This window comes from Tachypleus tridentatus, chromosome 8, assembly GCF_004210375.1.
Source record: "Tachypleus tridentatus isolate NWPU-2018 chromosome 8, ASM421037v1, whole genome shotgun sequence".
NCBI classification, from domain to species: domain Eukaryota; kingdom Metazoa; phylum Arthropoda; class Merostomata; order Xiphosura; family Limulidae; genus Tachypleus; species Tachypleus tridentatus.
Genome location: NC_134832.1, coordinates 76,146,569 through 76,172,575, shown reverse-complemented (window position 1 = coordinate 76,172,575; position 26,007 = coordinate 76,146,569). Strand labels below are relative to the sequence as shown.

The following is a 26,007-nucleotide window of genomic DNA, read 5'->3' as shown; positions in this document are numbered from 1 at the left end:
TCCTTAACTTGTCAGAGTTCAAGTCACACTGACATCAACATTTTATGGATGAATCTTTAATACAAATATTTTATTGTTAAAATATCTGAATTTTTGTCTGTTGTTACAAAAAGCTTGCCATAATTTGTGAAAGTATATTTTGTAAATTCAGAATTATAATCAACATTATTTTATCAATATGGTGAAGTCTATCGGTGCATATTCCTTTAGTTCATTAAGGGATCTTTGACTACATTTAGGTTTTCATCTTCTTCTTGCATCATACTCATTTGATTTTTTTTTGTTAAACTATGTAACTGTTTGAGAAACCCCTTCATGAATCAGCAGCTTTCACTTGTATTGAAACATGTTTCAGGTTAACATTTGCAAAGTTTATTTCACATTCTTGAACTTAATTGCTGATGAAAAATGGTGGTGTTTCATTGTTTACTCTGATCTAAGTCCAAGTGTTTAGTGTTCTTGAATGACGTAAATATAACTAACTTGACAGCTTGCTTTGGCTATATTTTTTAATTAAAGATCAGTATTTCAGTATTGTGTAGATTACAAAATACATATTTAACAAGTAACAGTACCTTTGGTCCTTTAAAGGACATTTGTATGTTTAGTGTATAAAAACATTCAATAAAAATATTTAAAGCAAAATATGTGTAATATTTAATGATTACCTTATACAAGCCTTGACAAATATTTTCAGATTTAGGAGCCATCCCAAAAACTCAGGAGCCAGGTGTGCCTAATCTAACTTCACAACTGTTTGTACACTAGTGACTTAATTATCTGCTCCTCTGTTACCCATAATCCTTGATCATTCCCAGTTTTTGTTTTCCTCAGATTTTCTCAGAATAATTGTGCCTTTACAATAGTAGAAATTAATTTCAGTTGCGAAAACTCGGGCATTGCATGATATCCAGGGATTTTGTTTGCATGATCTGGCTTGTGTTCAACTAATAAGTTGGCTTAGCCTTGCCTGTTTTATTTTTAACTGTTGAAAGGGGAATACAAAATATTTGTAGTTTGGTTAACTGTATTTGATTAGTAATTAAAAACACAATAAAGTACACATTAATATTTCTTAAAGATTTCATTCAATTTCAGATACATGTTCAGGTTGTGTTGGGGTGCTGCCCAGTTATGTATTGCTCATTTTGTCAATTCCACTGTCATCAACTATGTCATCAAGTAAGGAGAATGTAAATTAAAACCTCTGTTTTCAGATTCTGATCTCCTTCCTTTACTAGGCTTATGATCACAACATGACAGTTCTGGCATGTCATGTTTCTGGAGTTACGTACCTTGTGGTCAATGGCTTTTCATGTCTCAACCAGGTTCTCCCCATTGATGGTTCCTCTATCAGCAGGTTTTTCTGGGGGTATGTTCTCAACTAGGAACATTATATGCATTTCCCACTCACTGGAATGCCAAACTTTTTTCCTTTTCAGTCTCCAGTTCCTCACCTTTTAGCTCTAAGGATAGAGACTTTCAGTCAGGTTTGGAAGGGTCTTCTCCTATATGCATACTCATTGATTAAGCTCGTCTCATGAGTTTTTTCCTTTATTCAGATCATTCCTTATTGTATTTTGTTGATTGCTCCATTTTGGCTGGCTCATACATTGTTTCCTTTGCTCTGGCCCTTACTGGTGCAACAACTTCTGACTATATCTTGGTTCTGATTGCTCTTCTGAGGGCCATAACTGTACATTTTTCATCTCAGCATTGCCACACTCCAATATCGTGTATGACTTTTGTCTGGTCCTGTGTATCAGTTTCTTGCCTGTACCATTCACTCTTGTTGCTTGTCTGTGTGTTGGTCTTACTTCAGATTTTGGTCTATTGGTCTTGGTTTCCAACCACTCCATCCTTCTGTTTCTTTCTTGTCTTGGTTCTTTATCTGGTGTTTGATCAGGTATTATCTGTTGCAACTGTTGTTCTTCATTGAACTGCCCTGTCACACAGATTCCATTCTCCCATTTCCAGAAAGTCTTCTCTTTTCTGGTTATTTTTCTCCTTTTCCCTTCCTTTTGTCTGGCCCCTTCACAACATTTCTTTGTTCTACTGAATTGGGATCTCCATGTTGTCTGTCAAGTCTTCTCCTGCTCTCCCGTTGAATGCATTGTGATGTATTCTTTGTACTGTTTTCCCTTAAGACTTATTTCCTTCCTTTTTAGCTTGTTGTCATCAATATCATTCTGATATTTATACCATTAATATTTCTTGGATTCTTTACCATTCCTGATATGTTATTTGTTATTTGGATTGAGCCTCTCTTCCTCATATATCACCTGACTTTTATCCTAATTTCTTCATTTTCCCACCTGTACTCTCGTTCAGAACCACATACATCTGCTTTGTCTAGTACATTCCCTGCTATGTTATATGGCTCATGCTGACTCTTCTCATGATTTTTATTCCTCTCTATTTGTTTCATGGATTTCCTTTATTTTCCAGTTCCCAGTTGCTGGAGTGGTGGACCCTGGAAGTTTCTTCAGGAGAGGGGTTTGTTCTTTAAATTAAATCAAAATTCAGAGGTCATGTGTACCCTTTCAGTAAGAAGAGGGCTATCATCATTACAATGTTTTGTTCAATAACAACATCCTTGATCCAAGGTGCTTCACCTGGATGTTTTTGTCCAGGGTGACTGCACTTGTTGGTCACACAATCAGTTTTTTAAGCAAGGTGCTTATACTGGATGTTTTCTTCAAGGATGGACAGCACTTGACATACTAATTTATGCAAGGTCTTTCCATTGATATTTTCCAGTAGATGGACTGTATTTGGCATAATCCAGTGTATCTCAAGGCACTTCATCTGGATGCTCTTGCCTAGGTAGACCACACTTTGTCTATTCATATATATATTTTAATTCTAGCCACATATAGTTATATCTAATTTCCAGGCACTTTCCTAAATTCTGTCACTGTGTCATGTGCTCATGTTCGCCCCATATGTAGGACAATTTAAGTACTATTTGTTTTTCGGGGATGGAATATGTACTACATGACATGATGCCTGTCTATTAAGTTCTGCCATATGTATCTTATCTTCTTCGTCACTGGGCAAAGAGCATACCTGTTCCAGAAGTAATGCTGTACCCCAGAGATGTGCCTCCTTTTATAATTGTGGCATACTTGTTCATTCACAGTGGTTGTTGTCTGCTTGTTTGATTATTTTTGTGCCTTCCCCAGCCCCTTCATCTTTGTAATGTGTGATTCTAGCTTTAGGTGAGAAGAGGTAGTACTGTTTCATGAAAATGTATTTCTGATAGGTATTTACCTCATCTTATCTACTTCCTACCCTTACTCCCTACTGATTTGTTGGTGTTTCTGATTTGTTTCTGCCAATTCTTGAAAGTGAGGATTGTGCTAGAATGGTAGAGGGAGCTACCTGAGTATGATTGGTGAAGGGTGGTCACATAATCAACACATGTTGCTGTGATGGTGCAAAAATGAAGGGGCATAAAAGACTGGTGCACTGTTTGAAATTTTAACAATTTCTTAGAGGGCAACTCAAGGTCAAGATAGCTTTGGGTGAAAGGAAGTTAAGTACCCATTGGAAATACATTTTCAGTGTTATAGTATGTACTATCTTTAAACTGGTTATTCAGATTTTACTCTGCATTTGTTTGTCTTGTTCCTGTGTCTAGTTCTATTTTATATGAAAAAAATTCTCTCTCTTCCTGGTTTATGAACATAATCATTGAAGTTATTCCCACTGACACATATGGAACTGTTTTTGGTGGTTGTGTTCACACTTCTTCTTTGACCATTCCTTTTTCTTTAGGACTTGGGTAACTGAGAAGGGAAATGGATATTTTGTTTTATATCCTTTCTTAATTTCAACTGAACACATTTAATCTTTCCTGGACAGCAGCATTTTTTTGCTAGTGTATGCAAGATATGCTTCATATTGTGACCATTCCTCATTAGATGAAACTTCTCATTATCAAGATTTATGATGATATATGGTAAAGGTTACATAATGTTTCTGGGTAAAATTTTATAGTTTGGCTCCTGACTAAGTCTTTGGCAGTTTTGCTGTACACTAGTAAACCTGCATTGAACTGTTTCATCCAAATTTTGTTCATAAAATAATTTATAACAAAGCTTCTGCTAAAGAGGATAAATCAGTAGATACATATTTGTGTACTCATACATTTGCTGTTCTTTTTGTATTTTTGAATAGAATGAAGAAAAGACAGAAGATAGTGAGCGGTTTAAGTATTTTGACCCGGGCAACCATTGGTGTAAACTCTGCAATGAAGTTTATGCAACTGTTCCTCAGCTGTTTGATCATCTGCACAACAGTATGCATAAACAGGTATGTGGAGAAGAATACAAAACTGGTATATCTGGTATTAACTTTCTTACTTTGACTTTCCTTTTAAAATTCTCATAATTTAATTCTGTTTGTTTTTTGTACATTTATAATTTATACCATATTTGCTGTTTTCTAAATTATTTTCTTCACTTATAGTTTATTGAACACTGTTAACTAGTTTTATAAATAATAATATCTGTACAAACTAACAGAAGTGAAGCTCATTGTGAAAAACAAACATATTTCATTATTTGTTGTATTGTACTTTGGAAAGTTTAAAGCTTGTAGCCCTTTTTTCTGAAATTTTATGCATTTCTGCTCATTTTCTAATGTTATCCCACCTTCAGCTATATATTGAGGAAGTATATTCCTTCTTAGTTGTGTGTGAAGAAAGTGACCATCACTGTTTAGTTGCACTTACATAGTTGTATAAACAACTATATGTGAATAATAACTTCTAATCAGAGGAAACTATGTACTTACTGGAGTGAAAGTAAAAGTCAATCTGACCATTAGTATAGCTAATTAAATGTACTTTTCTTACATTTCTACTTATTAAGATTAAAATGCATTATTTTATTATGTAGATATTTTTGTTGTTGAAGTGTTTTTTGTTTTTTTTTCGTAAATCCAGTAACATTTTATGAGGTTTAGCCAGCTCAAGAGATTTTGATTATTTCTAAGTAGAAACTTAAAGGAAAATAAAAAATTATTATATGTTATAGATAAACTAGTATAACCAATGTAATTAATGAAAACAACATTAAATAAGCAAAACAGCATACCCTGCTAAGAGGACCCCACACTACAACACTAATTCTTCTCCTAAAGTATAGCCTTTGGCATATGCTTCTTTGGAAATTAGAATCTTGCTTTTTCTGATACCACAGTTCACCAAAGAAAATCAATATGCTATTCTTACTGTGTAGCATTAAATGTTACTTCTGTAACAGTTCAAGCCTTATCATTTAATTTAAATTTGTAGTGTTTATGAAGTACATACAGATTATTATTATTAAACTACATAAACAGTGGTAATCTACCAGACAAAGTTATTTTTCCTCTTTCGATGTTTAATAGTTTTCTCATAAAAGAATAATGAAACTTGCATGTAACATTTTAAATATTTTAAGCATAAATTCATTTATTTATTAATAATTATTATTAAGAACTTCTGAATGAAAGTAAAGAGTCTTTTAATAAACATCTACCACTCTAACTTATGTATCCAATGCTAATGAGGCCCTTCACCCAAGATCAGAGCTCTTAACATTATGTGGGATATGACAGAGTATCTTGTTGTGTTAGTGTTCTGAGAAACAGTTATTAATTTTGTCTTATTAAACTTTGATTCAATTAAAAATACCATTCCAGTTAACAGTTTTAAAAGCACCAAAATGGTATCAACAGAAACAGTAAGGCACTACAAGTAAACATTTATGTTAAATTTGGAATAGGCATCCTTCTTCATCTTTGTGGGACAGCTTAATTCAAAAGATGGTATAAGCCATAAAGAGATAGAAAGAAGAGATAGTTAGATTGGCATTCGGTAAAATGTGACAGCTGCTTAGGAATAAAAATGTTTGTCTATACACTAAAGTTAGTACAATAAAATACTAGAACTAGTCATCACTAATTAGTGCATCAGTGAAACAATGGAGAAAAGTCTTGAGGCTTTTGAGATGTGGATGTGGAGAAGAATCCTGAATATCTGTAGGACACAATAACGTTAAACAGGTACTTATAAAAGAGCTGGCTAGAAGAAAGAATTAATGAAAAGAAAGACTGTGTACTTTGTATATGTAGTAAGATATATAACTCTTCAAAACTTCATGTTGACAGTGATATTGAAGGGATAAGAGCTTATAACAGACAAAATCTTAAAGCTGATAAACAATGGCATTAGGTATATGAAGAAGAAAGACACAACCTCTCTCATAAGAGATGTGAAAATGGTAATCAGTCTGAATCTAAGAAATACTAAAAAGCTATCATTGTATAATCCAGTCATTGTGAGTCATGCAGTGAAACACATTTCTTACTGAATGGGTAAAACAAAACCTCTACAGAAGAAAAGACAACCTCTTTTGTCAAAATCAACAGATGTACTTTTCTGTAGGAAATCAACATATAATTTTTTTTGTCTTCATCCAGAATTGTGATTTGATTACTGAAGCAAATGTTTAATCCTCCTATTATATACAGTTATATCTATTTACTTGAGCATAAAAGAGATTTTTTTATGTTTCTTTGCTAGTATTGTATTTATCTTTGTATTTATTTATAAATAAAATAGTAAATTTTGTGGTACAAGTGTTTTGTACACACACATACACACACTCTTCTCAGTATCATTCAGTGGTTTGAGGGAAACTATATGTTTTGCAAATTAATGCCCAAATTTTTTTATTATAATTTCACAAGCTAAGAATATCGTAACAATGGGTTAGTTTACAAAAAATACCCATTATTTCATTATCTCAACTGTGAAAATGGTGTCGGTCTATATAGATTATACACAACAGTGTAAAACGTCTTTAAGAGCAGTTTTCAAATATTTTGTGAAACAAAGATAAGATTAGCAGAGCAGACTCTCAAAATAAGAGTGTATACAAGAAAGTTGTTGAACAAAACCAGGATATGAAGAAATAAGGTATGTTAATTTTTAAATAATAAAAACATGTTTTTTACAATTGTAGTTGTTAGTATGATACATCTTCCTGTAGTTGTGAAAATAGTCAAATAGAACATCTTAAGGAAAGAAAGAAAGACAAAATGTATTATTTTGGGAGAATTTTGTTTCACCCATTTAAAGACCTGTTTGTGGAGTACTTGGTAGTTTCATTATAATGATTTTAATACGCTATAGTAAACTGGCTAGTTTTAAGACTTGACTGATAAAAGTACTGTGAAATGAGGGATTTTGAAAGTGCTAGTGTAAAAAGTGAAATAATACTCGCAATGAAAAGTTTTTTCTGGCAGTGGATATTTCTTGTGAAGTTGAATATAAAGAATGTTGAAGCTAAAGAAATTGAAAACAAATTGACTCTGAAAGTGACAAAGCACATTTTAATTTTGTTCATGCCAGTATACACCAATTATGTGCATATAAAATTTGATATATGAAATAACTATTTTCAGTTACTTAGCAAAAATTATCATTTAAGAACTAAGGAAACAAAAGACGAAAACATGTTTAGAAACAATATTTTAAGAACAGGCTTAGATGTAATGGTAATTACTTGATCAAGACAACTTAAGTAACTTCACATGTGGTACAATGGCTTTTAAGAGTGACAAGTGTGCACAGAAGATTAAAAATGGTTTGTCACATGTACTTATTACAGATCGGTGTATATAAGAATTCCTGGCACATACAAGGGAGTGAAAATGCTTAATGTAATTTTGTTGTGCATATATATCTGGACCAAGTCAGAGGGTATAAAAATATTGAGATATCTAAAGAATCTTAAAAATGTCTTGCATGACTGTTTTAAAAATAACATTAGTCTTAGCTGACAAATACTTTGAAAAATAGAATGTATAAAATTTGACAGACTTTAGTGAAGATTCTCTTGAATTCATTAAAATTTATCACAAAAAGCAGTTTGTGCTAATTCTCTATTTCAAGCATAGAGTGTGTCAGTGTTTTTATAGTGCCAACAAGGAAGTGAAATTAGTAGAAAACTGGATTGGATACTTATTTTTATTTGTGTGTAGCTATTATTTTTCACTTTCAACATAGTTTTATAACAGCATAAAATACATTTCTGATATAAATCATCTTTGCATTCTTTTGAGCCAGATATTATAAGTGAATGTTTGTTTTTGTTTTTTTAATATTTATTCTCAGTATATGAAAGATTTGTTCTTAATCAATTTTTCTTCAGTATTTGTTGTAATTTTAGAATGTGAAGTATGTATTTCATATATTCTTTTGACATTAATACTATTATTAATATTTGCTGTACTCACATGAAGAACATGCTGTATACTTGGACATATCACTTTATACCATAAAGGAAATGTGGTAAGATTTTATAACTTTTTTTTTTACTTGTGATTAAGGTGAAGTAGATGAACTTTAGTTCATATTGAATGTTCACGAATTTTTAATGTGAAAATGTTAGAAAATGGATGCTCTTGACCGTCCATGGGCTGCAGAGAATAAGAAAAAACATCCTGTTGAAAAGAATACTGCTCCAAAAATTCTTATTTCTTTGAAAGGTTAGTATTGTATAGGCATACTTGTATTAAAGGATTATTATTTTAAGTATTATATTTGTAAATTGTCTCATTAAGTGTATGGCTTCTAATGTTTTTGCTCATACATGTAAATGTTCTGTATAACAGAGAAATATATTTATGAATTTCAGTGAAAATTATTTCCTAATGCTGAGAGAACATTTAGTAAATTGTAGTAAATAGTACATGTTTATTGTAGTGAGTGTTTTGTAAAAAAATAGACAGAACAAGTTCTGCCCTGACTTAGTCTTCAGACTATACTTGCACACAGTTGTTCTTAAGTCAGTTCTGTTCCAACTAAGGTATAAGCTTAGGGCTAAAGCAGACAATTCCCTGTTGCAACTATTAAAGCTGCTATTGAATGTTATCTGGAATTAATGCCATAAATTGAATTTGTATATGTTAGGTTATGAAAATGTAAGAAATTGTGAAGGAAACTTATAAATATCAATAAGACAACAGCTACTTATGAGTAAGGCCAGAGTGGATAAGGCACTCAACTTGTAATCAGAGGGTTGCAGGTTTGAATCCCCGTCACACCAAACATACTAACCCATATGGAGGTGTTATAATGTGACAGTCAATCCCACTATTTGTTGGTGAACGAGTAGCCCCAGAGTTGGCAGTGGATGGTGATGACTAGCTGCCTTCCCTCTAGTCTTACATTGCTAAATTAGGGACGGCTATAGCAGATAACCCTCGTGTAGCTTTGCACAAAATTCAAAAACAAAAGAAACATGTAGATATACATTGAAATCAACCTTTTTTTTGGGGGTGAAGAAATCAAGTGGAAAAAGGAAAAAAAAACTGTTGAGTTCTAGAATCTTTAAAGGAATGGGTAAAGACAAATAATGTAAAAACAAATTGGAATTTTTTAAAATTAAAAAATACAAATATCTACTTCATTAAAGCAACAAAAATAAATAAAAGAACAGTGGATATTTGAAAGAGATTAAAATACCCAAAATTTTGGAATATAAAATATTAATTCTAAGGAAAGAAAAGAATTACAAATGTTAGGAAACAAAATTATACTATTATTACAATGTCAGATAAAAAAGAAGTAGTAGTAGTTATAGATAAATATTATTAATTTGAAAAACAAAAAAGTTAAATATTTATGAAATATTGTTTTGTTTAATTTTAAGATTGGCTAATGAATGTTTGTTTTGTTTTGTAATGTTTATTTTCAGTATATGAAAGTTTATGTTCTTAATCAGTTTATTTATAAGAGAAATTATGTAAACATTTTTACCAGAAGAGCTGCAAATATTCTACAGTAATAATTGTAATTAATAATAACAGACAAACTTTAAAAATCTATAATCACTCTGGACTAGTAAGTCCTACGCGTTACATAGGTCACCATTAACCCCCATTTTTCATAGCAATACTTGATAGGTATTTTTGTGTCGTATAGTGTCTGCATAATAAGAATATAGGTGTGAAGAGTAAAATGTTTGGGCTATTGCCTTTCTAGCTTCAGTGATGTCAGACTTTTTTTTTTATTAATTCTATGGAGTGTAACCAGTTTTCTCTCAGTATTATAAGAAAATAATGTGTAACACCAAAAGTGTATAAAATTCTCTTCACATTGATGTGTACAGAAATGGAATAAATAGTTAACAAAATAGTGGTTTTGAAACTTCTTACCAAAAATTGTGTATTGCAGTTTTGCATAAAAATTAGGCATTGTACTGTGTAAACATTGATAACAGAAACAGTTTTAATGTACTAACAGTGCCTAATTTGACTTCATTTTAAGGGGGAAAAAAATTCAGGGGAAGTTTGTACATACTGGTGTTGAGGATAAAAATTGAGTATTTTATGAAGCTGCATATGACTAGATGCAACATTTGTGATTTCAGCATACCAATCTTTTTATGGTGTATGCTTATACTGACTGTATAATAAATGTAGAAAAGTAATTGTCATTTCAATATTTTATTTGCAAGTAACACATTTCCAAGGATAACCAAAATAAAAGAAGCAATAATAGAGATCAACAAAAATAGAAAATGAACATAAAAATGATCACTATATAAGTATATAACAAGTTTGAAATTAATACTGGAAATACTACCATGAAGCCAATGCAGTGACAGTTACTACTTAGCATCCTTTATACTTGGCTAATATCATGTAAAATGATGTCAATAATGTTCTCTAATCTGCATCATTGTCATCTGAATCAGTGGAGACCTCCAAATCATTAATTTCAAAGTCTGTGTTAAATTCCACTTCAGCATTGTCCCATTGTAAAATGTTGTTCTCCTTTTTTTTTTTCAAACCACGACGGTTTGAGTTTTTTATCTTCATGCATCCAGTCATGGCCATCTGTTGGACTTGGAATATTTGCTTGCTTCCAAGTAGTAACCTGATAATTAATGTGTCTGATGTGTTTAATCAGCACTTTTACACAAGGCTGACAGTTTCATCAGATCCACCACATTTCCTGTAAGAGAGGCAAAATACATATCGTCAGTATATTTCTGGTGAGCTTTTGACTTACAAGGAGAACTTAAACTCTTCTGCATATTCTTAGGAACAGTTCAGTAAATTCCCTAAGCTAGAGAGAACTGATTGGGATACTGACATTTGGAGAACTTTAATTGAGTGCATATTACCTATATCCTTGAACACTTGTTGTGTTGAAGCAAGTAGAGCCATCAGAACAATATAAAACCCTTGACCATAGCCACATACAAGTTCTGTTATGTTTATGAGCTAGAGTAGGTACAAAATATATCAGAATCTTTCCTGAATATTTTTCCTTAAAATTAAATCAAATTAGGCATTACTAGTACATTAAAATTATTTATGTCATCGATATTTGAATTGTATAATGCATAGTTTTAATGCAAAACTGTAATTTGCAATTTTTTGGTAACAAGTTTCAAAACCTGTATTTTGTTAATCGTTTCATCTATTTGCACATATTATACATCAACATAAAGAGAATTTTATCCACTTTATATGATATGTATTGTTTTGTTACATAATGCAAGTAATGCTACAGTATGAACATCAATCTGGCTACACTGCATAGGTTTAGTCACACTCATAAAATGTCTGAAGCAATATAATCCCTCCTATTGTAACTGAAATCAGAAAAGTAGTGCATCCTAAAGTTTTACTGTTAATGTCATTATTCTCATTCAATAGATTCTATAGAATATAAAAATAACCATAGGGTATTGTTGTGGGAGTTGACCCTTATGTAACCAATGAACTAAATTCTTCATTTAGGACCCTTGCTGTTACCAGTATTTTCAGCTTTTAAGTAGCAAAATAAGTAAAAATATCTAGGTTACTTAAGATATCTGTACAGCCTGTTAAGTTTTGTCTGGTTGTATCTACTATCTGCATAATATTCTGTAAATAAATTGTAACCTAGGTTTTGGTTTGGGTGATTAAGCTGTATGTAATTGATAAAAAGCATTTATTAAAAGATCCCTTATGAATGTTGAACATCTCTCTGATAATGTATGCTAAAGCTATGGTTTATAACTGATAAGCTGTTAACATTTCAATTTATACCACTAGGGAAGCCTGTTAATATCTTTGTTGAAAATATTATGTAAGATAAGCTTAAGAATAACTGGTTATGCTGCTTAAGCTAGAACTAAAATGTTATATTGAACATGATAGGAAATTTTATGCAAAAACATACTAAGCATGGTGTATCGATATGTCTCCAATTCTTCGATGTTTTTCTCATCTCAGAAAAAGCAACAGCAGAAAATAAATTTTAAAATATTTTTATCATGGCATTTTATTGTGTGTAGTAGCTGCTGTATTGATTAATAAATTCAATTTTGAGCCTGTATGTTTAATAAGTTAAGCAGTTACTATTAAACAGTTTAAAATACTGAGAAAAGAAAGAAGCTTTGGAAAATAATGTGTTTTTCATAATGTAGAAAAACTTGCTAAGAAAGTTAAGAGTTGAATGCTAATTTGAAAAGAAAAAATAAGAAAAGAAAGTTAAATTGTTGCTTAGTTCATCTTACATAGTTGAAGATGTTTCTAGAAACAGTGTGGGAATAATTATAACAGAGGTGTGATTTATTTTATTACATAAAGCAAATGTTATTTGAATTTGATTCAGATCGCATGAGGAAATAATATGAATTCCCAAAATACGTTAAGGCTTCAGTTAATAAGAACTTTTGAAGCTTTGTGTGCTATTGAGCCTTGCATCAAACTTGAACTAACCTATATGTTCTTAAGTGGCCATAACTATTAGTGTATTGAGGTGAGTTGAGAAATAAACTTGTATGCTCAGTTAAGACAAAGAAAATATGTTTGGTACACTATGGAATCTCCGGGTAGAAGTGTAACATGTTTTTACAATATAGTTTGGTTTTAGTTTTCACCCACAAGTAACTTTTTGTACTACTTATCGATATTAGAAAAAAACAAAAACGAATTTAAGATATGAAATTTGCTGCCAATTTAAAAATCCTCAACTAGAATAAGTTTTATCTAAAAAAGAAAATATATTACTTTACTTTCAGTACACTTTGTTTTTATAATGAACATATTTTCAACTGAAGAATGGATTTAAGAAAATAAAAAAGATGTCACAGAGTGCTGCAAGACAATTAAAAACGTTTATATGGAATCAACTGCATGTGTATGGAATTTTCTCTGATGTAGACTTTAAATGCCAATAAACCCTGTGTTTTTTGTTTCCAGCAAAACATGATTATTAATATTTTGTAAAGTAAACAAAAATGTATGATTAGTAATAGGGTAAAAATACAATGATGTAGCATTCATAAGTATATATGTGTAAATAAAAAAGTTAGTGCTTGTAAAATGGTGTAATACTTCATAATTGCTCTTACTTTAAACTTTATTATTATTCAATATTAGGGGTTCAGTTTATCTACCCCATCTCCGGCTTTTATTGCTCATTGTGCAAAGAATTCATGGGTGATGGAGCATGTGCAGATGAGCATTTGAAAAGTCAGAAACACAATCGCAGTTACATGGTAAGATTTTATGTTTTTGAACACTACTTATAGCTACTCTTCAATTAAATTATTATTTTTTGCTACTATTAATAAAGGTAGTTAACTAGCATAGAAAGTGAAATATGTTTTTTTGATTTTAAAATGTTTTACCTGTTGACTGCCAAGTATTTCAGCTGCTACAATACAACTCTAATGCTTCTTCATTTTGTAACTTTTTTCGTGATCCCATGTTGGATCGAAAGTGAAACAATTTGTAAGTAGGTCAAATGCATGTATGGTGCTGACATCTAGCTTTGAAATTAGGTATTAGTGAGAATGAATTAACTCGTCCATGGCACTGTGTTACCGATCGGCTTGGACAAGTTATCTCGTCCACGGCACTGAACAGGTTAAGACTGATTTTATTTATATGTATCTTGAATAGTTTGTTTAATGTTATTTAATTCTATGTATGGTTGTAGGAGAATTGCATTTTTAATAATATAATTATTGTTGTAATTGAAGTATTAGAAAGAAAATGGCAAAAACAGAATGTTAGATTTAAAAAAATTATTTTATTTTAGATTTTAAATAAACCAGTATTATTCAACACATTTTAGCACAAGTATGTAAATGATATATGACCTAGTGTGAAAACATAGTGTTTTTATAATGTCTTGTTTTAAACATTAGATAAATTTCAAGTTAGTGACTTGATGAAATTCTTAGCTGAAATTTATGAGAATAATTATTGTATTTTCTCCATAGAAATACACTCTTTTGAATCCATTCTACGAACGAAGATGGAACTTAGATAAAGCTGCAGCTCTGGCACAACATGAAAAAAAAAGACATAAAGAAGAAGAAAAGCAGCAGCTAGCAAAAAGAATGAAGCAAGAAAAGGAAGCAGAAAAACGAACAAAAGTTGTAAAAGAAATTGAAAAACGAACCAAAGCAGAAAAAGAAAAGAGTAATGAGATTAATGAATTGGAGGAAGATTTTGTAACTTCTCCATCAAAGAATCCACCTGCACTTACTGAAGATACTCAAGAAAAGTCCAAAAGCAAAAGTATCAAGTTAACTTTACTTGGTGATAAGTCAAAGAATGATGTTCAGAAAAAAAAAGATGCAGAAAGCAAGAAAGAAGTTAAACCAAAGGTGATTATAATAGGTAAAGCACCTAATTATAGGTCAATGTTAGCTGTTAGTAAAAATGAAGATACTAAAGCATCTGTGTTTGGAAAATTAAGTTTGAAAAAAAATGAACAAGAAGAAAACAAAGAAGAAAAGCAAGACACACCCAAGATATTTGAAGTAACTGAAACAAATGCCTCTTCAAAGATTGCAGATGTGTCTGGTGTAAACAAAATCCCTGCCATGTATGAGGAAGACACAGCCAAGGCATTTACTAAAGAGAGTGAGACAAAAGAAACAAACAAAGCTTTTCAAAACATTTCCCAAGGTAATACCAGTTTATCTCCTTCTGGAGAAAAGTGTAAGAAATGTAGGAAAAGAAAAAAGAAGTGCAATCATGACTCTAAGGCTTTACATACCTTTGGTTCACATTTGCCAGAGACTTTAGAAGCTGGTCCAGTCACAGAAGAAGACCATGATCTCAGTATGTTAGGCATAGACAAAGCTGATATGATACCATTGGCAAAACCGAAACCTCCACCATCAGTGCTGAGGTCAATTTTTAGCATAAAAATGGCTACTGAAGCTCAACAAACTCAAAAAGTAGTTGACCAAAAAATGACAACAGAGCTTAGTAAATGTGAAATACAGGATGAGGAGGAAGTGGCAGATAAACTATTAAAGCAAGAAGAAAAATGTTTTTCTGCTGTGGTTTCTGTGAAAAATATAGTTGAACCATTCATGCCTAGTGAGTGTGACGTAAACACTCACAAAGAATTGACAAATCAAGCTAATGTAAACACTGACCAACTAAATTCTAGTAAAAAACATTTAAGCTTGCCTTATGCAGGAGGTAAATGTAAGAGATGTAGGAGAAAAAGAAAGAAGCAATGTACTCATTTCTCAAAATGTGTAGGTTCTTTTGGTCCTGATTTACCATTTACAGCTGGTCCAATCACAGAAGAGGAATATGACCTCAACATGCTAGGTATTGACAAAGCTGATATGATACCATTGACAAAACCTAAGCCACCACCATCTGTTACCAAAAAGATGCTTGAAGACAAAGCTATGAAAGAAGCACAGTGTAAAGATATAATCCAAGAAGAAACCACAACAACATTTGTTGAAGGTGTTTATAAAATGGTAACAAAAGAAAAGCATGAAGAGAAAGGTGCTTGTTCTCCTACTGTAGAAAATGTTGGTGAGTCACATACAGGTAGTCAAGTTGCCTCAAATACAGATAAAGAATTATCAAAACAGATTGAAAGAACCACTTGTCAAACATTTTCTAAAGATCATTCTGGGTCTAAAGAAACCAAAACTTCCAGTAGTGACACAAATTCTTGTGTAAATAAACCTTTCCACAATGACAAGGTAAAAAGATTTTGTACAAAGTAAGTAAACAAGGTTTTAAAGAAAAGGAACATCTTGGAGTAGAAGCATCTAGTTTATCTGAAGTGGAAGAGACAGAAAGAAAATTAGCAAACAGGATTACTGATAATTGTAGTCATGAAAATGGAGGAGTGTATGAAAAAGAAAAAAGCAGTATCTTAAACCCAAAACCAAGTGGTACAGGTATCCATGACCACAAGATCCCACATAATCTTGTAACAACCTTTACTGAAGGAAAAACTGTAATGGACATTGTAGGAATACTAACTACTACAAGTTGTGATGATGAGAAGAGCTCCAATATAAGGGAAGGGCTTTGTGTTAAAAAACGTTTTTCAAAAAATATTAACCAGCATTTAACTGATGAAAAAGAGTCTGGAAACTCTCAAAAATTGGAAGAAAAAGAAAAAAAGATTAAACAAATGCATTTCACTGATGTTAGACACAAAGATCTGCATTCAGATTTTACTTCAGTGAAAAACAAGGGGAGAAAAGGAAAAGTAACTTTTCTGTTTCTCTGAAGAAAGAGGAAGGTAGAAGTAATAAAGAAGAAAATAGTAAATATGTTGTAGATAATGATGAATGGATGGTTTCTGAAGATGATGTTGAAGAAAATTTTGTTTGGGAAGTTACAGAAGATTTGGAGTACAATGATGAATGGGAAATTACAGAAGATGTTGATGGTAATGGTGAAGACCATGATGAATGGGAGATAACTGAAGTGGTTGAAGGTGATAGTGAAGATGATACTGAAGATGGTAACAGAGAGAGGATTACCAAAGATTTGAAATACAGTGGTCAAAAAGAAGTTTCTGAAGATATTGAAGGGAATGATGAAGAGAAAATTTCTGAGGAAAATGAAAATAATGAGGCAAGAAGAGTAATTAATGATGCATTAACTGTTGTTGGTGAGGTTATTGATGACAGTGAAGATAACGTAGAATGGGAGGTTACAGAAGAGGTTGAAGATAATGGTGAATGGGAGGTTACTGAAGAAGTTGCAGATAACAGTGAATTAGAAATTAGTAATGAAGATAGTGAGGATAATGAGAAGAAAGATATGGAAGACAAATACAACAAAGCTGGAACTAATGATACTGAAAGAGATCATAATGAAAGTTTCAAAGAAATTATTATAAAACAAAAAATAGAAATGCCAGAAGATCAAAAGAACAAAACTAAAATAAATATTATTGAAGCATATGATGATAATGAAAAGGAAGGTTCTGAAGGTAAATACAGTGAAGAAATAAATAAAGTGGTTCAGATGAAAAGTTCTGAACACTTGAAAACTTGTATAGGAAGAGAGTGTTCCAAAGATGCTCAAAGTAATGATAATGGGAAATCAATAGTGTGTTCAATAATAAAGAAATGGAAGTTTGTGAGATGGATCAAGATAATGATGCTAAAAAGATTAATGAAGATTCAGCTGTGTCAAAAGCTCAAGCTGCTGAAAGTGCTAGTAATACTGTTGACAAGATTAGCAAAGATTCAGTTTATAAAAAAGAAAAGTTTACTGATGGTATAACTGATGCTGTTGACAGTATTAGTGAAAACTCTACTGATACCGAAGATAAGGCTGCTGAAGGTCCTGGTAATATTGTTAACAAGAACAGTAATAACAGTGCTGCAGCCAAAAATAAAATTATTGAAAATACAATTGGTGACAAAGACAATACTATTAATAATACTGTTGTTGCAAAAAGCAAGGATGCTAAAAATGCATTTGATGATGAAGGCAAAGTGTTTGAAAGTACTTATAATTGTGAAGCCATAATCACTGAAGATACTAATGGTACTCAAGGCAAAATTAACAAAGATATTGAACACAAGGAAAATAATGAAGAGCTCATTGGTTGTAGCATGCTTAGTACTAAAGATGATGAGGGTATTGACACTAGAGATACTGATAATGATAATAAGATTAGAATGAGTATTGATATTAGTCTAAATAAAGTTGAAAAAGACCCTATGAAATGTTTAGAGAGTGGTGATAAAAGTAGTGAAATGATTAAAAGTACAGAATATATTACCAACGATGACAAAAGTACGGGGGTGTTTCCACCAGTGAGTGCAAGTGATTATAGTAGAAAAAGTTATGAAAAAGTAATCATTAACAAAGAACATAATGAAAGCACAAACACCAAAACTGAGAACACCTGTACTGCAAATTTTACTAGTTTTGAAACTCCTGAATGTATGAAGGAAGGAAAAGGTTATCAAAATAATTTTGAGAGAGATGTGGATCAGAAAGCTCAAGATAGCAAAAATATTGAATCAGAAGGTATTTTATCTGTAGTCGAAGTTGGACCACCTTTTCCAGAAAATACAAAAACTGAAGTAGATGAAGAGGCCAGCTGTAAGGTGTCAGGTGATGCAGATGGTTTAATGGAATTAATTGAGGGAGTTGCCAGTGACTTGCTTGAGACAGGTGAGCAAAACTAATTTTCTGCTTAATGGTTAAGTAAGTTTTAAGATTGTGTATTACCACACACTTTTGTATTTGTACCACTCGTGCTCTTAGCCAGTTTCATCCCTAAGTAATATATATAGCTAAGCCTTAGGTTTATTGCTCAAGTACAAATTCTTTAGTATGTTCAAGGATTTTTAAAATTTAAGGGTAAATGCAGATGTACCAATAATATTAGAACAAGATCTTCATTGCATGTAAATCTTTATTAGAAAATAACTGCATAAAATATGTAACGTTTAGTTTTATGCTCATGTTCAATATATGTTAATTTATGTGTATATTTTGTTTTATAATTGTTCACACTGTAAGCTTTGTATTTTTATGTTAATTTTTAATAAAGTAATGTCATAAGTTTATTTGTTAGATCATTAGAAGAATAAATATGTATTTATTTTATTATTATTACTGTTAAGTGTGTTAATAAATTTAGCATTGAATATGAGAAACGTTTCCATAATTTGCTTAAAACTATCATCTAAAGTTCTTTCTTTTTCAGATGAAGTATATATAGTGAGTAGAGGCTATGATGTGAGTGATTTGGATGAATCGAGGGATAATCTTGATAATCAGGAAGAGAAAACTGATCAGTGTTCTGCATTGTGAAGGAAAATATTGTGTGAAATTTGGAATTAAAAAAACATTATATAATTGATGAGATCCTTTTTGACATTTATATTGAACCTGAGATTCCAAAGATATGGATATAAGGACTGGAATTTAGAAAACATATTTGTGATGATTTTCATATCCATGGATATTTATGTGGAATTTAGAATCCTGTAAAAACAAAAAAAGAATTTGAGTTTATTTAAGGCAAGGCAGCAGTTGAAATGTTTCAGCTGTTAAAGTCAAGACTACTGTATCCAGAATCACTTGTTGGACATTCATGGATGACATCTGATGTGTGTGTAACATTCATATAAAAGACTAATTTCAAAAGTTATGTTGTAAAAAGTGAATATTTCATAAAGATTTAATGTGTAAGACTATATGTAAAAGACCATTTGATTCCTATACAGAACTGTGCTGCAACTAAAATGAATAATTTGGAATGCATTGTTAGTTTTTATAAGTAAAAAACAGTAAAGAAAATTTCGAGCTTGAAAGTACCACATTATTGCTTAAATAAAAAAAATCTTACAATTAAAATGTTGAATTTGGACTAGACAGATAATATTGTTCATTTTTTTTAAAAAATTTTCTCTGCTTCATTTTTGTTTTTTGCATAGGTGATTGTATTAAAATGTGATGTTTGTTGATCTGTTGGTTTTTTTTTCATGGTTATTACTGTAGTGAGTAATGTGTTCACAATTTATTAACTTAATGACACATTGCACTGGGTGTAATATGTGGGTGGCATAATTAAGACTGTTTTTTTAGTTCATGCTTCTATCAGAAATAGAAATTGAGAAAAGTGTTTCGACATTAAGAAAAGGAAATGATTGTAGCCATTACACAACATTATTACCCTAAAACTTTTTCAGATTTCTTGGAATGATCTCTTCAGCTATAAAACTGTATACAATTACAAAGTTATTTTTACTATTTATTTTATTGCAGCACTGCTTCAAAATTCACCCCATGGGACAAAATAACATTAATTAAGGGCTCCATGCTATACATTTTGTTCATTGACTTATTATAGTTATATCCAAGAATAAATATTACACAATGTACATCTTTTGAAAGCAATTAAGAATTTGTGACAGCACATAAGTGTATACTATGCTGAAATCAGTTCAATTAAGGTGTGTATAGCTAAGAACCAAACCAAGTTCTGATCTTTGTATTTTAATTGTTGGAAGTTGTTCATAACCAATAAAAATCCATGTTGTTTACAAGAATGACTCCATATCATCTGATGACACATTGCATAGTGCTGACATGGCCAGGTAGTTAGGGAGCTCGACTTGTAATCTGAGGGCTGCAGGTTCGAATCCCCGCCCCACCAAACATGTTCACCCTTTAAGCCCTGAGGATGTTATAATGTGATGGTCAATCCCACTATTCGTTGGTAAAAGAGTTGGAGGTGGGTGGTGATGAATAGCAGCTTTCCATTTAGTCTTACACTGCTAAATTAGAGATGACTAATACAGGTAGCCCTCATGTAATTTTATGCAAAACTTAAACAACTAGACAAGCAAAAACAGACACACTGCATTATAGCAGCTCTTCACACTGTTGTCTTAGGACATTCATTCCTGCAACCTTATCAAAAGTTACAGATTTGTAGCAGTTTTTGGTGTTTACTGTCAAGCATTTATTGAAGTTTTATTTCTCTTTCTCTATTGATATTGAAGAATGTTAAAGTTTAACATTCTGTCATAATTTAGACATGTTGCTTTACTTCATGGGTTTAATTGTATCTTTTCTTGAACTTGTAATAGTACAAGCTTTTCTGGTATTGGTGTAGATATGCTTTAAGAAATAATACTATTGTGAAAGGTAGAGTACTGAAGTACATAAAAACTAAAGATTTCTGTGAAAGACTTGGAAAATATATCCACCAAGGCACAGAATGTTTTCACAGGATCTGCAAACATAAAAGATCTTTTCATCATTGTTCTTTTATTCCCAACAGTTCTGGCTCCTTTATTAAATCACCAAGTATTTATTATTACCAAACTTTTTTTCACCATTAGTTGATGTTTGCAATTTATAAGTCTTAAAAAGTTAGTTTTGGGGTCAAGAGTTTAAATTATGTTTAGGTTTAGCAGATTGATATGTTATTTTTGTCTAGATAAAATTGAAAGAAATCTTAAATTTACATTTAAAAAAAGTTGGTGGTGAAATAGATGGTATTTAAAAGTGGAATTACTTTCAGAAAATTTATGTTTATTTTAATTCTCATAGCAAATAGAATTAGAATTCTAGTTTAGTTCAAATATTTATTTCTGAGCAGTTACTGCTTTCTATAAACCTGAATTTAAAAACGTTATATCTTGGGTAATGCAGTATTTTGTTCACTGCTCTTACCTTTTGGTAAATTATCTGTAATACTAGTTGCATATCTTATATTCTCTTATTTTACTTTAGTAGAGAAAATTTTTTTATATTTTTTGTCTCTGTAAAAGAACATGAACACAGAAACACATAAGTGTATCAGGTTATGATACCTGTGCTAAAAATATTGCTCTGTGAATAACACTTCTAATTCCATAGAAATCATGTGATAATCTTAAACATACTATAGGTTTCACAGTGGAAATCAATACACAAGTGTTACAGCATGTTTTTTTTTAATTCAGCAGTTTTAAACAAATCAGTCAAAACTTTTCGTATAACTAGATAATACAGGTCATATATTTTAATAAAGTATTCAGTGACCTGAGTAATTTGATTAGTATCTTAAACAAACTTGTTGCATATCACATTATTATAGAAATATTACCTTTAGACCTATGGAATATATTTTTCACATAACACACTTTAATTATTCTTCCAGATTCTTGAGAGCTTGTACAATATGTGGTCATACATCAGACTTCAAAACAGTTTCACTATTTTGAATTAGCTGTGAAAACCAAAACTATAGCTTTTTAATTTTTTCTGTTGTTATTGTGATATAAAAAACAATGTGGTGTGAAATAATAAGGTTGACCAGTAATAGCCACAAAATTTTAATGATGTAAGTTCTTTTGGGAATGATTCTCATATTAAATATTGCAATAATTTTTTTCAAATTGAGGAAAACAATTTATTCAGCAATAACAAGGCCTGTTAAGTAAGCCCATTTCATAATGGTAAATTTATTTAACGTTTCTTATAACAGAAAATGAAGCTTTACATTTTCTTTCATGTTAAAGACTTTACACTTCTAAAATACATCTTAAAAAAATACTGTTATAAATTAGGATGCATCCCAGTGGCTAAGTGGTGAGTGTGAAGGCTGGTAATTCTAGAAACCAGTTTTGATATTTGTGGTGGCTTTAACACAGGTAGCTCATTGTGTGCTTTATGCTTAACAATAACCAAGTGAAAGAATTGAATATTATTTCTTGGCACTTGTGTATAATATTAAAATACTAAATTACACACAAAGTTCAAAGGTAACTATTTTAAAGTTTTGTGTTATTTATTATTTTAATAAATGAAAGAAGTTGGTGAGATAATATTTATATAATCTTAATCCATTGCTTTAAAAAAAACATCTACTATACCCAGTTCACTTTGTTCAAATTAAAACATTTTGTTCATTTATGCAGGATGTCTAATGATGGAAGACAAACAGATGTGAAGATAACTAAAAAATAAGACTTGCTAAATTTAGACCAGGAAGTAATCTAAATTTATGCATTTTTTTTCTTTTTTACAAATAACAATTAAAATATTAGAAATAACTATAGTTTTGATATTTGTACAAATAGTGATTTTGACCAATTAGGTGAGTGTTAGATGAAAATTCAGATTGTTTTTAAAGTGTTTTTGTTTCTTATACATGTACATTATTAGTACTTAATTGTAGGAGTGAAAGTACTTATAACCATAAACTCAGTGTTTTGAAACAGTTTGTGTGAGAATAGTATTTATGATCTTTATGAAGAAATATATTTTGTCACATTACCATTGATAGTTTATAGTATCTTTTGCTGAAATGGCATTGTTGTTAATTTCTGGGTTTGCAACATTAGCTGAGAGAAAAAAAAAAAAAGGGCTATGTTATTAAGAAGCACTAACATGAAATAAATCTGTTTCAAACCTATATGCAAAAAACGGCTCGTTTGGGCTGAGAAAACATTTTAACACCTTCTTCGGTTTTTATATAAATTTCTCAACAATCTGTTTCAAACCTGTTTCATGAAATTATAGCAATGAAGAAGCAGAACTTGTTGAAATATCACCATGTGCTAAAGCCAGTATATTTAGATTAATATGGGGGAAATTTACTTCTACTAATTTATACAGTTAATTGTTCATAAGTTTATGTTCCTTACAGATCTAGTACATTTTACATTTAGTTTGTTATACCATGTCAATTACTGTTATCCTGTGTATGTAGAAAGAGCCAGGTGATAAAAAATTGTGATGTATTTGGAAATTTTCAAGTGTGTCTAATCCTTTTTCCTTTTCATAACTGAAGCTTAGACATTTGTATTGTAATCTTTGATAAAAATAAGTAACATTGTGATCCTTTTACAACTATACTATTTGGTCCAACGTTTTTCAAGTAAATAAATTATCAGTTGTATCCTTTCCACAGGACTGAGCAAGTTGATTCTACATGTATTATGGAAAGCTACTGGTTGCTTAAGTATGTGTTGTAAATTGTCTGCATCTGATTTACTTTGGAATACTCTTTCTTCCTCATCAGTATAGAAATATTAATACATAATGAATTATTTGGTTGAAAGGTAGAATGAAAAGGTTGAAAGCTGACTTTGGTCATACAAGTAATGTCAAACTTTATTCATGGAAATTATATATAGATGTAAAGTTTGAGTATGAAATTAAATACAGGTATGTTATACCCAGTTTGTATTGATATATGTACATAAAGTTTAAATGTGTCTATAATTAATATACAGTTAGAGTTGCCACAATAAAGTAATATGCATGTGTTGGATGTGTTTAAGTTTTTCATGTTGAAATATCGTTACATTAGATCTTATAATAACCTTCATTAATCTTGTGGTCATATAGTTTACAAATTTCTATAGATACTGACTGTGTGTTATCAGTGTAGTGTTCTCAAGCTTTTGTATTGGAGATTGACAACAGCTCAGTTTAAGATTGGTGAAACAGCCACAACTATCACATCAATAAAAGCCACACTATCTGCTTCTTATGAGAAAAGCTTTAGTTTTCATTGCAACTAACTGACATGTTGACAGTTTTTCATGCTTTTACTTATTGTTGGTTGCTGCAATAAACTTGTGAAAATGTTAAAGTACTGTTATGATTTTTTTTGTTACACTAAAAACAACATTTAAGATACAAGGTCACTCCTAAAAGGTCCATGGCATTCAATTGAACATGTATAAAAAAATAGTAAAATTGTGTTGATGTTTAAAACCACTGAACTGTGACAGCAGCTACATATAGGTGCTGATGCTCAAGTTGCTTTTCCAATACCTGTGGTATCAGTAAGTACATGAGACATTTTGGAATCAAGGCCACACAAGTGAAATTCAGATGATGTAGCAATAACCAAGTGGACCTACTGGACATACTTATCTACAAAATTAAGATGTTAGGTAAGCAGAAATAGGGTATCTTTTGTCTTTTTCTGTGTTACTTTAAAAATAGAATGAATGTAGTGATTGGACAATTTTGATAATGTAACTTAAATGTGCAAATAATTCAGGATAATTAAACAAATTAATTGCATATTTATTATGCAAAAGCAAAAAAAAATATTTTGTGATTTAAATATCAACTGAAGAACATTTAAGTGATTTTTAACTCTTAAGGATAACCATTATTGTCTATGATTGGTTGAGGCTTGTTTCCACATGCTTGACCTGTTTTGGGCTTACAGCTATCATATTTGCTGATTGGCTTGTCATATACTGTGTGCTATGAATCTGGTTGTGGATTTTGGCTGGGTGTGTTCCCAGTGGTGTAAACCAGAATTGAATGCTTTTGCCACTCACCTGAATTCCAAGCTTCCCAGGTTTTGGTTCCCAGTTCCACATTTTTTGGCTGTAGCTTTTGATTTCTTTAGTAAGGATTGGGGACAGAGCTGTACCTCTATGTCTGTCTTCATACAAGCTACTCTGTGTTGGTTCCACTTAGTAGCACCTTTTTGCTTAGCACAGTCATGATTTCCACATCTGCACCCACTCCTGTTCACACATCCTCTTTTTTTCCCCTCTATCCCACCTCCCTCGTGCAACATCATTCTTGTCTGCTACATCTTTCCATTCCAAAAATTCATATTCATGAATGGCTTTTATCTAGTCCCTTGGCAGATAAACTGGAGTTCCCCCTTTGGTTGCTTCCCATTCCCTTCTTTAATGTCATTGTAAGTGATATGTATACTGCTGTTGCTTTTCGTGTCATGGTTTTCCTATGTCCCATTCTACTCTTCCACATTTCCTTCCTTACCTGGGTTTTCAGCAAGGGGCTTTTTGTATCCACTGTTGCTAGTTTTCATGTGGTCTTATCAGCCATTACTTCCCTGGTTCTCACCAGGGTGTGAGTGGCTCAGGTACCTTCATCCTACTATGGAATGAATGATTCATTCTCAGTGCTGCCTGGTTTTGGACTAGAGTTGAACATCTACATTGCTCTCCATCATCTTACCATCATATGGATGTCAGTTCCCAGGGTACTGCTGTTGGTTGTGCTGGACATGCACACATGATGATGTGGGTAGTTGGAATGGATAATTTTCTTCCCTTCTAGTTCCCATGCTCAATGTGAACAAAATAGTACCTTCTTCCTACCCTGAAGCTGATATTCTTACCATAGTCTTGCAAGTGTTAGATGGGTGTGTCTGTCTGATGTCCACTTGCTGTCTGATGTTCCTTAAGCACTATACAT

The 26,007-nt window shown here is 31.5% G+C and overlaps 2 protein-coding genes across 3 annotated transcripts in view; both read left to right on the top strand.

Annotated features, from left to right (window-relative positions):
- The window catches only part of LOC143222713 (uncharacterized), a 45,290-nt gene extending 29,235 nt beyond the window's left edge, over positions 1–16,055 (top strand). For both annotated transcript variants that reach the window (XM_076449607.1, XM_076449606.1), the window contains exons 4-7: positions 4,183–4,317; positions 8,448–8,544; positions 13,441–13,559; positions 14,289–16,055. In XM_076449607.1, coding sequence (XP_076305722.1) covers positions 4,183–4,317; positions 8,448–8,544; positions 13,441–13,559; positions 14,289–16,055 — 2,118 coding nt within the window. The remainder of the gene's footprint in view (positions 1–4,182; positions 4,318–8,447; positions 8,545–13,440; positions 13,560–14,288) is intronic.
- A 1,365-nt stretch (positions 16,056–17,420) lies between these two features.
- LOC143222714 (uncharacterized) lies at positions 17,421–24,404 on the top strand. Its single transcript, XM_076449608.1, has 2 exons — positions 17,421–18,480; positions 19,019–24,404. Exons 1-2 carry the CDS (start codon positions 17,421–17,423, stop codon positions 19,123–19,125), a joined length of 1,167 nt encoding a protein of 388 aa, XP_076305723.1. The 3' UTR covers positions 19,126–24,404.
- Positions 24,405–26,007: the final 1,603 nt, after the last annotated feature.

Bases quoted from the DNA above. Each gene is read 5' to 3' on its own strand.
- LOC143222714 (XM_076449608.1), top strand. From the start codon at position 17,421: ATGGAAGTTTGTGAGATGGATCAAGATAATGATGCTAAAAAGATTAAT. The intron at 18,481-19,018 runs GTGAGCAAAACT...TTTCTTTTTCAG, and splicing joins CAGTGACTTGCTTGAGACAG to ATGAAGTATATATAGTGAGT.